Below are 15224 nucleotides of genomic sequence, written 5' to 3'. Positions count from 1 at the left end.
ACTAGCTTAAATACAGCCAATGACCGCCCATTAAGTTTATGTTATTTACCTCCCTTAATAACTTCCCTGAGCGCTGTGTGTAATTTTCCTTGTGAATGGAGAGCTGCAATGTTGGATTTCTTGTAAATATAAAAGTGTAAATGTAACGATTTAAAGACTGTGTATGTACGTTTGAGGATTGAGTTTAAAGATATCTTCCTTTGTTAAATTTCACACCTTCCACCCGTCTTAATTTGCCTGCATTGGAAATCAAAGTATCCTCTCAAACCTGATTCTCTGGCTGGAATCATTCACTCCATAATTATCCAACCCAAACCAGTGTATCCGTGAGGATACACTGTGACGTACCTTTGACATTATGGACAACAAAAACAAGAACAGGAGAATGGGGACATTAAAAAGTCAGTGACGATGAAATATCAACAATAACAGACAAAATGAAGCTTCAAAGACAATTTGGTCATGCTTCTGCTGACAGACTACAGTGGCTTCTGAAGAGTGCAGGCAATAAAGAGACAGAATGTAACGACATCCTGCAGAAAACTGTAAGTGAATGTGAAAATTGTCAAAGATACAGTAAAATTAAACAGAATTGTTGCGTTGCTGTAGATCTCCATGAACTTGAACCAGGTGTGTGGTATCTCCACATTTATGACCAGTTCACACGATTTAGTGCAGGAAGCATTCTGACCACAAAGAAATCCTCTGAAATAGTGAGAAATAGAACACTTTGTCCATGACTGCATTGTCCACTTCAGAAACTGTTCAACAATGATGAAGTGAGAGTTATGGCAGAAAAGTTTAACAACAGCTGCCTACAGCATGGAGTAACTGACTGCTGGAACGACATCACCAAACACTTGCTGAGATAATATGGAAAATGAAGACATGTAACTGGTGTGACTGGAACACTGGGCAAAAAACATGCAAAATGTCCATGGCTACAGTCCTTGTCAGCTGGTTTTTGGACAGAATCCCAACCTGCCCTCTAAGCTAACCAATAAACCCCCAGCTTTAGAGGGCTCAACGAAAAGGGAATTGTTGCCGAACACATCTCTGCTTTAAATGCATTGGGAAAGGCCTTAACAGAAGAAGAATGCTCAGAAAGAATACTGAGAGCACTGCAGAAAACAGCTTCTTCACAAAGATGAGAAATATGAAACTGGAGACAAAGTGTACTGCAAGCGAGTGGACTGCCCAGGGAAGAAAGGATCAGGAGTTGTCATTGGTCAGGACGGCGCAGTGGTGTTTGTCAGACATGGAGGAACATGCTTTGGGGTACATTATCTGTGATTGAGAGAAGCAAATACAGAAAATATGGATCAACGTGTCAATAGGGATGATACTGAAAATGACACAGACTTTGAGCAAGGACTGGAGATAGCTCACAACATAGACGACACAGACACTTTGACTGAGTTGGATAAATGAAGGTGACAGGAATGTTAGCAGAATGAAGCAGAACATCACACAAATGACAATACAGGGACACATTAGCCCCATTCACACTGCCTTTTCAAGGCGGGAATATTGCGCCAATATTCTGCCTCACCTTCTGTCAGAAAGTTACAGAGGCAGAATGGGGGGACAGTGTTGTTCGCCTCTGATCTGGCTGCTGAGGTAGTAACAGAGCCACAACAGAGGACGACAGAAAGCCGACGGCGCAGAGCAGGGGTGTGTTGATCTGATGGCATTCACAGTCTGACAAATAAACAGATCCTTCACTCATCATTCACTCAAGAAATGTCCCACACTCCAACCCACAAAGCAACGTTACAGGACCAAACAACAGTAATGTGGTAACTGGTAGTGTCTTTGGGATCTTCTGTCCCCGCCAGCGAGGGCCGGGCGGCTCCCGTTGTTTACTAGCTGTGATTATATGACGTGATTTATGGCAAAGAACTTTAACTTACAATGTCTTCATTGCCTTTCATTATTGTGTTGGTGTAGTTACTGTCTTTCGCAACTTTTGTAGGAAAAAATCACCAAATTTAATGTGGACAGTCAGCCCTCCTGACCGAGACTTCAGTGAACTTCCCCCTGGAAAACAACATCCCTCTCCGCGAGTGAGAGTCAGAAAGGGTCCGCTTTTTACTGATGGTGATTATGTGATGTCAATGACAGCAAAAAATGTATCCATGCCACTTTCCGGCTTATACCACTGCTGCTTGATTCAGTGTGAATTTCTGTCTAAAAAGGGCTATAGTGGTAAAGATCAAAGAACAAATGTCACTCTGAAAACAGGAAAAATTGTAAAATACAGAGATAAGATAAGATAAAAGATAATAAGTATTTTGTGGTATTTTGCACACAGCTAAAGTCTTGGGGCATGCAAGCAAAGCTACAGGTTACAGGAAAGATAGATATTCAGAAGTCTCTGTGTGTTCAGCTCTCAGTACTTTTGTAGTTTAGTTTCTCTTCAGTGTCCCTGTTTGCACTTTCAGACATCTGCTTTCCCATGCCAACAGCCAATGTTGTTATTTTTTTCAACGATGACCACAATCTTCCACTGTTCTTCACAAAGTAGTTTTAGTTGCCTAACTAATCCAAGCCTTAACCATAGAGGTGGCAAATCAGAAAATGATCAATTAAACATTTTTGTAGAGGTCATGTGTGTTCTGGAAGGCACTGACAAACCATGTTGTCCTAAAGATTGCCGTGCTAGATCATAAAAAGCTCTTATGGGATGTTGTGGAGGGTGATAAGTAAAACTAAGTCAAATTGAGTCAAAGCATAATTTTAAGAACAGACATGGCAGCACATTGGCCAGTATACTCCAACAAAAGTGCCTTTTAGATGGTCCAACAGTCTCTGAACCCCCTTACCCCAAACAATTCCTTTTTCAAAACTGGGGGAGATGAGTAACTTTCCAGAAGTGACAAGCTGACAATTACATCCACTGAGAGAGAAAACAGGGTTTAAGTTTCTCTCTCACGCTCTTTTTTAATTTGTTACACTGCTGCTGGACCCTCTATCCCGCCATTTCACAATCAACTGTCCCATCAACAACTCTGTTTGAGTTTATATAAAAAAATACACTGATATTTAACTGGGGCGGGTCATAAAAAGTATCATCCTGATCAATAACGGTGGGATGAGAGGGTGAAATACGTCCTTAATGAGAAAATATGAATGACATTACCTGCAGTGATCGTCCAGAAGCAGAAACCATGTGTATCTCTACATTAACATGCACATTTGCACACGAGAAACAGCTGATAAAATTTAGAGTTTATAACTACAGCTTTCATTCTTGCTGATTAAATGTGCTACAATATTTGTTACAGTGACATTATGCATTCATGTAAAAGTGTTTAAAATAACTGAAAGCAGCCTCTTAAATCATACAATCAGAGCGTATGCACGGTGTGAATCCGCCTGTGTAGGCGCATCTTACTGTCTGAATAATGCATCCTTTAAATATCAGGAAGGAGAATGCGCCATTGACTTTAGACCAGCTTCTTGTTGGTCCATGGTGCAGTAGCTTTCTCCTGCCTCAAGATAGCAAACCAACATCAGTGCTCCTGACCACACCTCATTTTAAGACCAACACACCCAGGGGAGCAACAGGTGGGCGCGGGTATATTTGCTATTTACACAACGTGGGCTGGGCATGAAAATAACAACTGCATCAGTCTGAAACTAGTAATGACACTAGCACTGTGTGCTACTTTGCGCCGAGCGTAAGATATAGCCCTGTGAGTGCATTCCAGGAGCAACTTGCTCAAAATGTCCACTGTTGTCCTACAACTGTGGCCGTTGGCCATCTACAAACACTTGTACTTGCTGATGGGATCATGTTTTTGTGGTATCCTCACTTCTCCAGCTCATCACTGGACATACAAGAGGTTGAACTGCAATACCTTCTTCAAATTATACTTCTAGATCAAATTTATAGTAAGACAAGAGAGATCCAATTTGGATTCAGGTCAGCCACACCCTGCCAAATCCAACTGAAGCTCATGCCAAAAGGGAGTAGAAAACCACACAGATAGAGAGCATGAAGAGGTATTTTGCAATAAATGGTTCTCTCTTTGTTGGTTAAGAGAAAAGCAGAGTTTGACACAGACATTACAGAGTGAAGAACTAAGTGGACTTGATGAAGATATTTCCAATAAAAGCTGTATGAATGGAGTATATTCTTCTCCCCCTTTCACATATGTTTCCTAAAGTGCCTGTCTCCTCTCCACAGGGCTTGTATATCTTCTTAGTGTATGCTGTTTACAACAGTGAGGTAAGAAGGTATTCAGTCCATTGTCATTGCATCTGCCTGTCACCACTGCAGCAGAATTTCAGAATGTATCTTTGCGCTGTGTGTGAGGCTACCAGCCTTTTGGACAAGCCAGTGGGTGTAAATGTTGTTTCTCATTTAGGTGAGGAATGCCATAAAGAGGATCAAAGAAAAGAGGAAGGCCTTATCTTTCACGGTTAGTGAGTATAAAGCAATGATCAGGTCCAGCATGGTACCGAAAATGTATTCCCTCTTTACAAATGTTTATTTGACTGGAACTCTAACTTTGCTTTTGTGTGGATAGTTTTTCAGTAATGTAGTGGTGTAGTAGACTAGTGCTAATGCTTTATGAAATGACATTACTTTGATGCTCTTGTGATTTAGTTCTGGTGTTTTTTCCAGAACTGTTCTCAGCCAACCAGTTTCCTACCTTCCCAAAGGGCCCCAGTTACATCCTGGGGTCACAGTCCTCTGACCCCCTCCAGCCCCGAGACCAGTGAGACCTCTGGGCCCCCCAGCTCCACCTCCACATCATTGGTCATCAAGAACGGTAGGCTGCATAGCCTGTGCTAGGGGAGATATTTTGTAATGATTTGTCAACAATTTTTTCGCACTAAACAGTCTAATTATTAACATTGTCCTTAAAAAAATGCTAATATTGAGCATGTGTCTAAAACAAGACAATAAATCAAACGATGCCTTCAGAAAGTAATAAAACAGAATTATATTTTAAAAGACATATGTATTTTAATTACAGAAAAAATAGCGCATCGATTAACATAACTCACGCCCCTTGACCCTACATCACTGTACACGTTCCACACCAGCTTTGTAAACATAATGGAGGTGATAACTAAACGCTGCTGAGCATACTGAACGGAATAGTCCCACTGCAGCCAGTGTTTCTAACTGTCAAACAGTTAGCATTCTTTCTCAAACTGACAATGGGCTGTGGTTAATAGTCGGACAGTAATAGTATAGCAATAGCATTAATATTAGCAGGGATAGTGATAGCTGTCACTCAAACATGAGGTCTTCTTGTGTATTGAGGAGCTGCAGAGTTTATTCATGGTCAAACTGTAACCTGTACGGTACATTTAATGCCAAGAGACAACCTCTTTGCTAAACTTTCCGTCTGCTCCTGTGGCTAACAGCCAACTGCTCTGAGCTCAGCCACAGACCGTCTTTCTGCACCAAGTAGATTATATTAAATCACTCTCCACTCACTCACCACAAACTGCCCTGTTCTCATAGGAGATATGCTACTCTTAAGACACCAGAAGTCATGGGGGTCTTTTCGGTGTAACATAAATTAAACCAATCAGGGTGCCATCTCACATTCCCTTTAAGAGCCAGGTGTGCCAGGACTTGGCTCCAATCAAGTCTCTCTAGCCAGTCTAAGCAGCTAAGCAGCAGCTCTTGCCTCCACGCCACCTGGCCCATCACTCGGAAAACATCTTTTGTTTTGTTTTGATAGAGAGCCCCCTTGTGGCAGAAGTTTCATAGTTTACTAAGTTTTACCTGGCCTTTACATTGTTGCTCTTCTACCTAATCTTATCACAGTTTGGTCAATAGTCCAAAAACATGTTATTATCACACCAGTTTACCTGTTAGCAGTTTCTGTTTCCCACATCGGCACAGATTAGGGTGGAAATGCAAAGCCACGTCCCCCTCAGTATTTAGAAAATGTGCACTTGTCCTCTACTAAAAACATGAAAGTAGTAGAGAACTAGTGGGGTTTTTTGTAGAATCACCCCACCACCCTCTTTTTATAGGCTGTCTCCAAATGTTATCTCCTATGTCATCTGTTACATTCGTCCTACACGTGTCGCTGTATGTATGACTGTGAACAGGTTTACTCCTCAACACATTACATCAAATCAGTCTTTTTATAGCCTCTCAGTTCACTTTGTGACAGCAGAACAAAGAAATGGTTATTGAGGTTGTCGGGGACATTAAACGTCATCACAGCGAACATGGAGACTCATCTACTCACTAGTCCGTTTTTACGGGCCCACTTGTGACAAACTATTCTAACTCTGACTTCACAACTGGTACATTGATCAGTTTGTAGAAAACCTGTATAGTAACTGTGTAGTAAGACGCTTAGCGGTGGTGACGTTTAAGTCATGTGACCGTGATGTTGTCTGTTTATAGCCTAACATTAGCTTTTTACTGCTACAGATTTAATTTACGCTTCAAAAACCACAAAATGGTGTTCATCTGTGAAGATTATCTTGATGAACAAAAAGTATCATAAACTTGTGTTCGTCACAGAGATAACTTTCTATCCATCCATCCATCCATTTTCTTCCGCTTCATCCGGGGCCGGGTCGCGGGGCAGCTGTCTAAGCAGGGACACCCAGACTTCCTCCAGCTCCTCCGGGAGGATCCCAAGGCGTTCCCAGACCAGCCGGGCGACATAGTCACTCCAGTGTGTCCTGGGTCTTCCTCGGGGTCTCCTCCTCCCGGTGGGGCATGCCTGGAAGACCTCCCGAGGGAGGCGTCCAGGGGGCATCCGATACAGATGCCCGAGCCACCTCAGCTGGCTCCTCTCGATGTGGAGGAGCAACGGCTCTACTCTGAGCTCCTCCCGTGTGACAGAGCTCCTCACCCTATCTCTAAGGGAGCGCCCCGCCACCCTGCGAAGGAAACTCATTTCGGCCGCTTGTATCTGGGATCTTATTCTTTCAGTCACGACCCAATGTTCATGACCATAGGTGAGGGTAGGAACATAGATTGACCGGTAAATCAAGAGCTTCGCCTTTCAGCTCAGCTCTCTCTTCACCACGACAGACCGATACAACGACCCTCGAGCACCCTGCGGAGGGTATAGAGCTGGTCCAGTGTTCCACGGCCAGGACGAAAACCGCATTGTTCCTCCTGAATCTGAGGTTCGACTTTCGGCCGAATTCTCCTCTCCAGTACCCTGGAATAGACTTTACCAGGGAGGCTGAGGAGTGTGATCCCCCGATAGTTGGAACACACCCTCCGGTCCCCCTTTTTGAATAGAGGGACCACCACCCCGGTCCACCAGGCTCGATAGGACTCCTTCTTCAGCTTGACAGCATCCATTACTTTCGGTGTCCGCCACCGAGTTTGGGGATTGCCGCCACGACAAGCACCGGAGACCTTACAGCAACAACTTCGAACAGCCACGTCAACAATGGAAGCGGAGAACAAGGTCCATTCGGACTCAATGTCCCCAGCCTCCCTCGGGATCTGGTCAAAGCTCTCCCGGAGGTGGGAGTTTAAGACCTCCCCGACAGAGGGTTCCACCAGACATTCACAGCAGACCCTCACAATACGTTTGGGTCTGCCAAGTCTGTCCAGCTTCCTCCCCTGCCAGCGGATCCAACTCACCACCAGGTGATGATCAGTTGACAGCTCAGCCCCTGTCTTCACCCGAGTGTCCAAGACATATGGCCGGAGGTCAGATGACACGACCACAAAGTCGACCATTGACCTCCGGCCTAGGGTGTCCTGGTGCCACGTGCACTGATGCACTTTATGCTTGAACACGGTGTTCTTTATGGACAAACTGTGACTAGCACAGAAGTCCAACAACAGAACACCACTTGGGTTCAGATCGGGGAGGCCGTTCCTCCCAATCACACCCCTTCCCCTTCTGGACCCTCCTGCGGGTGGTGAGCCTACTGGAGGGCGGGCCCATGTCGCTCCTTCGGGCTGTGCCCGGCCGGGTCCCGTGGGCAAAGACCCGGCCACCAGGCGCTCGCCTGCGAGCCCCAGCCCCGGGCCTGGCTCCAGGGTGGGGCCCCGGTGACGCCATTCCGGGCGACGTAAACGTCCTTGATGTTATTTCTGTCATAGGGGGCTTTGGAACCGCTCTTAGTCTGACCTGTCACCTAGGACCTGTTTGCCTTGGGAGACCCTACCAGGGGCATTAAGCCCCGGACAACATAGCTCCTAGGATCATTCAGGTGCTCAAACCCCTCCACCACGGTAAGGTGTCGGTCCAAGGAGAGGATAACTTTCTATAATAACTTTTTTTTATTGTATGTTTTATTATTATAGAAAGTTATAATTTTCTATAATAATAAAACATACAATAAAAAAATCTGTCTTTTTGTCGAGGGAACCAGGGGGGTGCTAACTTCAGGGTTTGCTATAACAACATGTCATCAACCACTCTATAACTGAATAAAAACAATGAACTACATCAAAGATACAATGATTTATGGTATTTTGAGTTTTCATCTTCCAGACTATAGGTCACTGAGGGTCAATGATGGTCTTTGCTGACATAATTTCGTCATTATTTCTGTGTGAAAGTTGATGACATGTCCATCACTGCTGTGAATGGGATTCTCTCCTGCACCTTCTCTGCACTTTGTGACCAAAATAATTAAATGATGAATAAGGATATGAAAAACATCAGATAGTAGATGATGTCATTTCACTTCATTTGACATCTCATTTATCTTATCAGCAGCAGCAAGGCCATGATTAAATTACAGTATTGTTTGGAAATAGAAAGGCAACAAATGGGGATCTGCATGCAGAGTGAACTAAAAGATTTTATTCTGAGAATTCTCCTAATGTTTTGTTGTCATTCACACTGTTTGCATGTTGGTTCTGTGCGTGTTTCATAAAGCTGTCCAATATGTTTGGCCTTGCATAAATGTGTTGGTCTGGAAAGAGAAATGCAAACTTTAAATACAAATGTGTGTGTTATTGTCTTTCAGAGAGCTTCAGAAAAGAGAGTTTTGTGACTTTCTCTTTAAAACCTGCATCAGGAAACCAAGTAAGTAACACGTATGTATTATCACTGCACTGTTATCATATATCATGCTTTTTAAATATGACTGGCCGTTGTGTTTGTCTTTTCAATTTAAATAGGTGGTACTGCTGACTGGGTTCAAGCCATCAGGTAAAACTCTAACATCACTTGATATATAACTTTTAGAGTTGATATTAGTTGAAATGAACATTGATGATCCCACAAAGAGAAATGTCACAGCATCGGGAGCAGACTCATAGTATTGGAAAATAACATAATTAGTAACTGTAAGGTGTATTAATACAACAATGGTCACAAATTAAATGAATACATATTTATGTAAATTCAGCAAACTGCACTGAAGGGAATGTCATTGGATGATGGGTAGAGTGTCTTGATTCCCTGATAGCAGCGTTAACAGCACAGAATGCAGTTATTGCACTTTTAACCGCAACAATAAAGTGTGTTAACGGAGTGTCTTATAGTGCAATTACAGTAGCTAGAAGGTTAATGGTGCAGTAGTGTAATTGAATTGCTGTCCAGTAGTTGTGTTGGTCTGCTGAGATCAGCTGAGACAATTGCATTGTCTATGTAGTTTATATGTAGCTGTGCAGGAAGTAGTAAAAATGTGTGCCTAAATGCCACACTCACGATGAATAACATGCCAGAATCGACCAAATAATGGGTGACTTTTATTGTCAAGAGTTTATAGGAAATGAAAAAGTTTTATTACTGAATTGCAGCTATTCTTCCATGTTACTGCAGGGAGGATGAGTATTTTCAGCTGATCCTTCTACAAATACTCAAGACAAGCATGTCATCAGTTAAAGCAGGTAGCCCTGTTGAAATGGAAATGCAAATACCTGCCAGCTGGGCTGATGTGCCGCATCAAACCAAGTCAAGCCGAGCCAACATATGTGTAGGGAACACCCCACCCCCCCCCCCCCCCCCCAAAGTGTAATAAATCTATGATTACATTTATTCACACTCTGAAATGAGTTGGGTCAATGCCATCATACATTTCAGAAAATTACTGTGTATTGTTTGTCCACTGAGTTTCAAATTCCAGCATCCACCTGTTTCCTCTGTATCTTTCACGGTTCTTCGTGTTATGAATGCATTAAGCTCAACCTGCTTTCTTTCTGTCTTGTTTTACATTACACTACATAGGGAGTATTTTGAAGTAGCCTTGAGGGGAAAATAAGAAAAAAATGTATTTGCATTTATTCTCATTGAAATACCTCATTTGAGTTGACTGAATGAACGGACTCATATTTCTGTCATTATTCTTGAATCTTGAATCGTTGTGTTTATATTCTTACTGTTAGCACAAGTGTTCTTTAGTGGTAGTTTATTGTGGAACGATGGTCTGAATTTTGATCATTTGTATCTTTCAAGTTTCACTTATATATAAAACATACAAATACAGAATAGTTGCAAATTTTCTGCACTGAGAATTTGTAGAAAGTATAATATATTAATGATTTAAATGAAAAGTTCAACCAAAATTGAAAATTCGGTCATTATCTATTCACTGAGGTCTATGGTCCACAGAACATTTCTGGAGCTTCACAGCAAATTTAAAAGACATTCTTTTTTTAAGCCAAATTCTTCACTTCTGCTTAGCTTAAAGGGTTAGTATGCACCCCGTCTGAAGCGGGGCACGAGTTCAACTGCAATTGAGGTTGTAAATAAAGTCTTGGAGACTTGGATTACACAAGATGAGCTGTATGAAGCCATCTTATTTTGGTTGTTTTTTATGTTTGAAAAAAAGTCCCCATCTACTTCAGTTGTTTAGGAGAATGCTGCAACGCTGTTTTGTTGTGAAGCTCCAGAAATGTTTTGTGGACTACAAAACTTCTCCCCCCATGCTCATGGAAAGTTGGGTGGAGATGATGACTGAATTAAATTTTTTGGTGAACCATTCCTTTAATTTGCAGTATGAGTTTCTAAAATCGTTGTGGATAGACATTCGTGAAGAGTGCAGGGTTCAGAGCCCAGCCACTGATAAGACAGGAGATGTAAGGAAGATTCACACATGATCCAAACAAATGAGGAGAAAGAGCAAAAGGGTTTTTATTTTCCCTTGATTTTCTCCATTTACCTGCACAGTGTGCAGCATTAGGACTGTGTGAAACCTGCCCCAGTGTCTTTTGTTTATATGAATGTGCAGGCGGACACAACAGATGGTCCCATATTTCCAGAGGGTTAAGTCACTGTCAATGGCTCTAAATTGCCTGGCAGTAAGGAGAAGGAAGTTTGTAATAGATTCATTAAATGTTTAGCAGTGTGTGAAGAACGCCTGATGGATGGTGTTTGAGTGCTGCTGGGTGTTCATTGTTGACAGCCGAGACAAAGGAGAAGTTCATTCCCTTAATCAGGAACGGACAGCACTGGCTATTCACACTATCAGCCATTAACCACTCCAACACCTGCTCTCTCTCACTCTGCCTTTCATTTCCCTCTTTTCTTGTTTCGCTTTTGTACACAAACACACTTGCACTCCTGTAATGCGAAAACATTAAACATCAGATTGAGCTGGGAGTCGTAGCTAATGCCTTTCACTTTATTTCACCACAGGTTGTTGAACTGCGAATGGAGTGGATCCTGATACTCAGTTACAATGAACACGCATCACACTGAAAGAAGGAGGAACAGCACACACACAGATTCCACCTGAAGAAGCACAAGGCCACCACACACATATACACTCTACTCAGATGGAGAGTTTGGATGAAAATGAAGTAGGGATGAAGAAGTGAGCTCCACCTTCTCTCACACTCACTGTTCTGTTCTCATGTTCCCTCAACCACTCACTTTTTTAGTACACAGCACATGGTGTTCTACATGGCCATCTTTTGGCATTGTAGCCGATCCCATCAGCTTTGGAACAAATCGAGTAGTGAAGTAAAGTGTTTAGATTGTTGGATTTACCAACCGCATTTTACTGCGAATGTTGACACATCAATATCAATTTTGTCTTAAAGGTACAGTGGGTAATATATTGAGTATTTAGCAACGTCTAGCGGTGAGGTTCTAGATTGCAACACTCCCTCGCTCACACCTCCCTCTCCAAAGATGTTAGCAAAGCTCCAGAAGCTACAGTGGCCCTCATGGCCAAGAAACTTCTAAACATGAACTCGTTCACAACAGCGTTGAGTATTTTTACTAATTCAAGTGATGAAGTGAAGATGTATTCAGTTATTTAGTCAATAAAACTATAGGTTAAAACTCAAGAAAAAATAATTAGGATCATACAAAGAAATGATGAGCACTGTGTTAAATTTATTAACTGGGTGACGAGCGGACTTCTCCTCAGTTTTTCTGTCCCACTAAGTCGTTACTTTGACTGTCTTTGGCACACTCGCAGTTAGTTATCGCTCCATGTGTTGTCTCACTGCAACAGACAAGGAATAAATCTAAATAAATCTTGCTAAGGCGATGTTACCACCAGCTCTCTGAGAGGCACAAACTGAGGCTACAGTTTGCTAATATTTAACGTTATATGTGACGCCATTTCTTTTCTGATGACTAAACTAATGTACTGCTAAAAAACATTGTACATTATCTAGGTTTTGTACCATTAGCAGTGGGGGGAAATATATATTACGGTCGGTTGTAATCTTTAACGTTAACGTTACTCTTCTCACAATGCAAATTGTTTGAAGGAAACAGCAGCCACTGGCTCTTCTTCTTCTTCATCTTCCAACCTGGTCATTTCCGGCGGCCACGTGAAATACGAAAGGTCTTCACTAGTGTCAGGTTTGTCCATTCTGGGCTACTGTAGAAACATGGCAGCGCAACATGGCAACCTTCATGGAGGGAGACCCGCTCCCTATGTTGACATAAACAGCTAATTCTAATGTGATGAAAACACAACGACCCTTATTTTCAGGTGATTATACACTCATTAAGATATACTTATGAATATTATTTTCCATTTCTGCCAAGTCTGTCCTGCTAGATGCCACTACATATTACACACTGTACCTTTAAAGATATCTGAAGATTTATCCCTTGTTGCCTGATAGCAGCGTGAGCAGATGAATTGACCTCTTAAGGGAACAAATTAGTGTCTTTTATGGAACTTTAAGCTAAAAACCATCAGTTGATTGCATTACAGTAAAATTTAAATGATTGATCATTCAAAACACATCGGTTTTATTTACAAAGGTTCTGCAACATGTTCTCACTCCCAGCGTGTCAAATACAGCAGCTTGGTCAGTGGCCTGAAGCTTCAAACTGTGATGCTCTACCTACCCCTCTACCGTCAGTTTTATATGTGAATGGCTCCGTGGTTAAGTTAGCGATATTACCTAATATTCAACTTCTGGTTAGTCTTTCAAAATTTAGCTTGCTGCCAAACATTTCACATACTTTAACATATGATGACTTTTTGACTGTTATTAACATTGTTACAGTTACAGTTTGGTCAGGTTTAGGCACAAAAACGAACTGGTTACTTGTGCTAGTTCAGTCAGTTGCCTTACTAATGCAACTAATCAATATTCACACTTTGTCAGACACAGGACTCAATCCCAACTCTCCTGGAGGAAAGTCATGTCTATGAACCATCCAGCCACCCTGGCTCTGACTTTTCTTGCTGTTATACTACTAAACTACAGCGTCAAACTTAGAAGTGTCGGTCCACTGACCAGGCTGCTGTATTTGATGAGCTGGGGGTGAGAACAGGCTGGGGGTTTTTTTGCGCGGTTAACATGTCTTCTCAGAAGACACTGTCTTGGTTACCACAGACATCAATGTGAACATCTCCTCAGACTTTGTACAATAGAGAGAAACTACTGTTTCTCTGAATTATTCATCATAATCAGGACATTGTATCTGGAAAGACATGTTGCTGTTGTTGTCTTCAGCACGAATGAAATTATATTCACCTCCATTGTAGGAGAGTGGAGGCAGCAGGTATCTGAAAACTTCCGACTGTAATTGAGTCAGTGAACAAACCCTTGAATTTAAAAAAAAAAGGAGGGAGAGATTATTATCCTTACTTTTAATTAAAATTAATTATTGTCTTACCAACACCCACCCAGCATCTATCAGCAATGGTTTTTACCAAAGACATTTAGACAAACACAGTTTCCAGTTACATTCTGGACCTCCATGATGGATGATTGTCATTGCAGCAAAATCTGGGAAGCAACATTTGCTGTCCCTTTATTTTCCATAAAATGACATGTAGTAAGAATGATCTTGTTAGCCCATGTGTGTAACCAATATTGATGCTGGTCTGTATCTCACTCCTCACTCCTCTTTCTTCATGTTTCATGTAAATGGTTCTACAGATCAATAAACTTAACAGAAAGAAGGACGGCCTATGGCTCCAATATGGCAATACATTGTGGTTCATGACATGTCTTTTTGTTGCATGGAACACCAAGTTTGATTATGGCTTGTTGGATAGTCTGTTTACAGTCTCACTGTTGTAAATAGATGATTACAATTTTTTAGCTGTAAAATACCTACAATATGACAATGTGAGTGTGAAACACAGATGTTTGCTTCAACATGCCAGACATATTCTGAAGACTTGAGAAACAGAGGCATATTTCATGTTCAGTAACTTATAACTCTAATCACTCTAAACCTATCTACAGTACCTTCATTCAAACTTCTGCGGCTGCTGCACTCTATCGAACATTTATTTCTCTGTTGTATTACAAGCGGCAGCCATTTTAACTCTCACCTATCTTTCCAACTCAGGATGCACTGTAGGCTAAAGGCTCACACTATTCCAACATGCTGAATGTCTGTGGATAGACCAGTGGTCTGTGTGACTCTGCTGAGTTTGTAGATAGTCTGACCTGCCAGGAATCATGTTATAGTTACAGTTAGTTATATAAGTACTGTATGTTTTCAAATAAGAATCACAATCATGAATGTTAGCTACTGTACTCCAAAGGTTTGTTACAGTCTGAAAAGTGTTCTCTCTGTTGTGTTGTTAGACACAGTAGTTCTGGTTCCAACGTGAAATGTAATCACATCCTTGAAACATCAGTATGTCTCTCAAAATAAGAATTAAGTTACAAATTTCACAGATTGATGCCTATTTTTTAGACACTGACAGACAACTTTCTAAAACTGTTTTAGAATAACTGATGTCAACGATTTCTCTCAAGTGTTTTAAGTCAGACAAGGCTAAATAACACATTATGACTGCTGTGTTAAATCTTGTATATATGAGCTGATGTATAATTTGTGCACATCTGATGGATGCTATGCAATAATAGCCGA

At 41.7% G+C, this 15224-nt stretch overlaps 1 protein-coding gene across 2 annotated transcripts in view; it reads left to right on the top strand.

The window, feature by feature from the left end:
* Positions 1-14298, top strand: part of adgrd2 (adhesion G protein-coupled receptor D2) — a 42003-nt gene extending 27705 nt beyond the window's left edge. For both annotated transcript variants that reach the window (XM_084359119.1, XM_084359118.1), the window contains exons 20-25: positions 4193-4234; positions 4374-4427; positions 4634-4781; positions 8938-8996; positions 9092-9122; positions 11553-14298. In XM_084359119.1, the coding sequence (XP_084215245.1) occupies positions 4193-4234; positions 4374-4427; positions 4634-4781; positions 8938-8996; positions 9092-9122; positions 11553-11560 (342 nt within the window). In that variant the 3' untranslated portion in view covers positions 11561-14298. The remainder of the gene's footprint in view (positions 1-4192; positions 4235-4373; positions 4428-4633; positions 4782-8937; positions 8997-9091; positions 9123-11552) is intronic.
* Positions 14299-15224: the final 926 nt, after the last annotated feature.

This window comes from Pagrus pagrus (assembly GCF_965226575.1).
Source record: "Pagrus pagrus genome assembly, chromosome: 8".
Taxonomy (NCBI): Eukaryota; Metazoa; Chordata; class Actinopteri; order Spariformes; family Sparidae; genus Pagrus; species Pagrus pagrus.
Note: the sequence above shows the minus strand (reverse complement) of the source record. Positions and strands in the feature narration are given on the sequence as shown.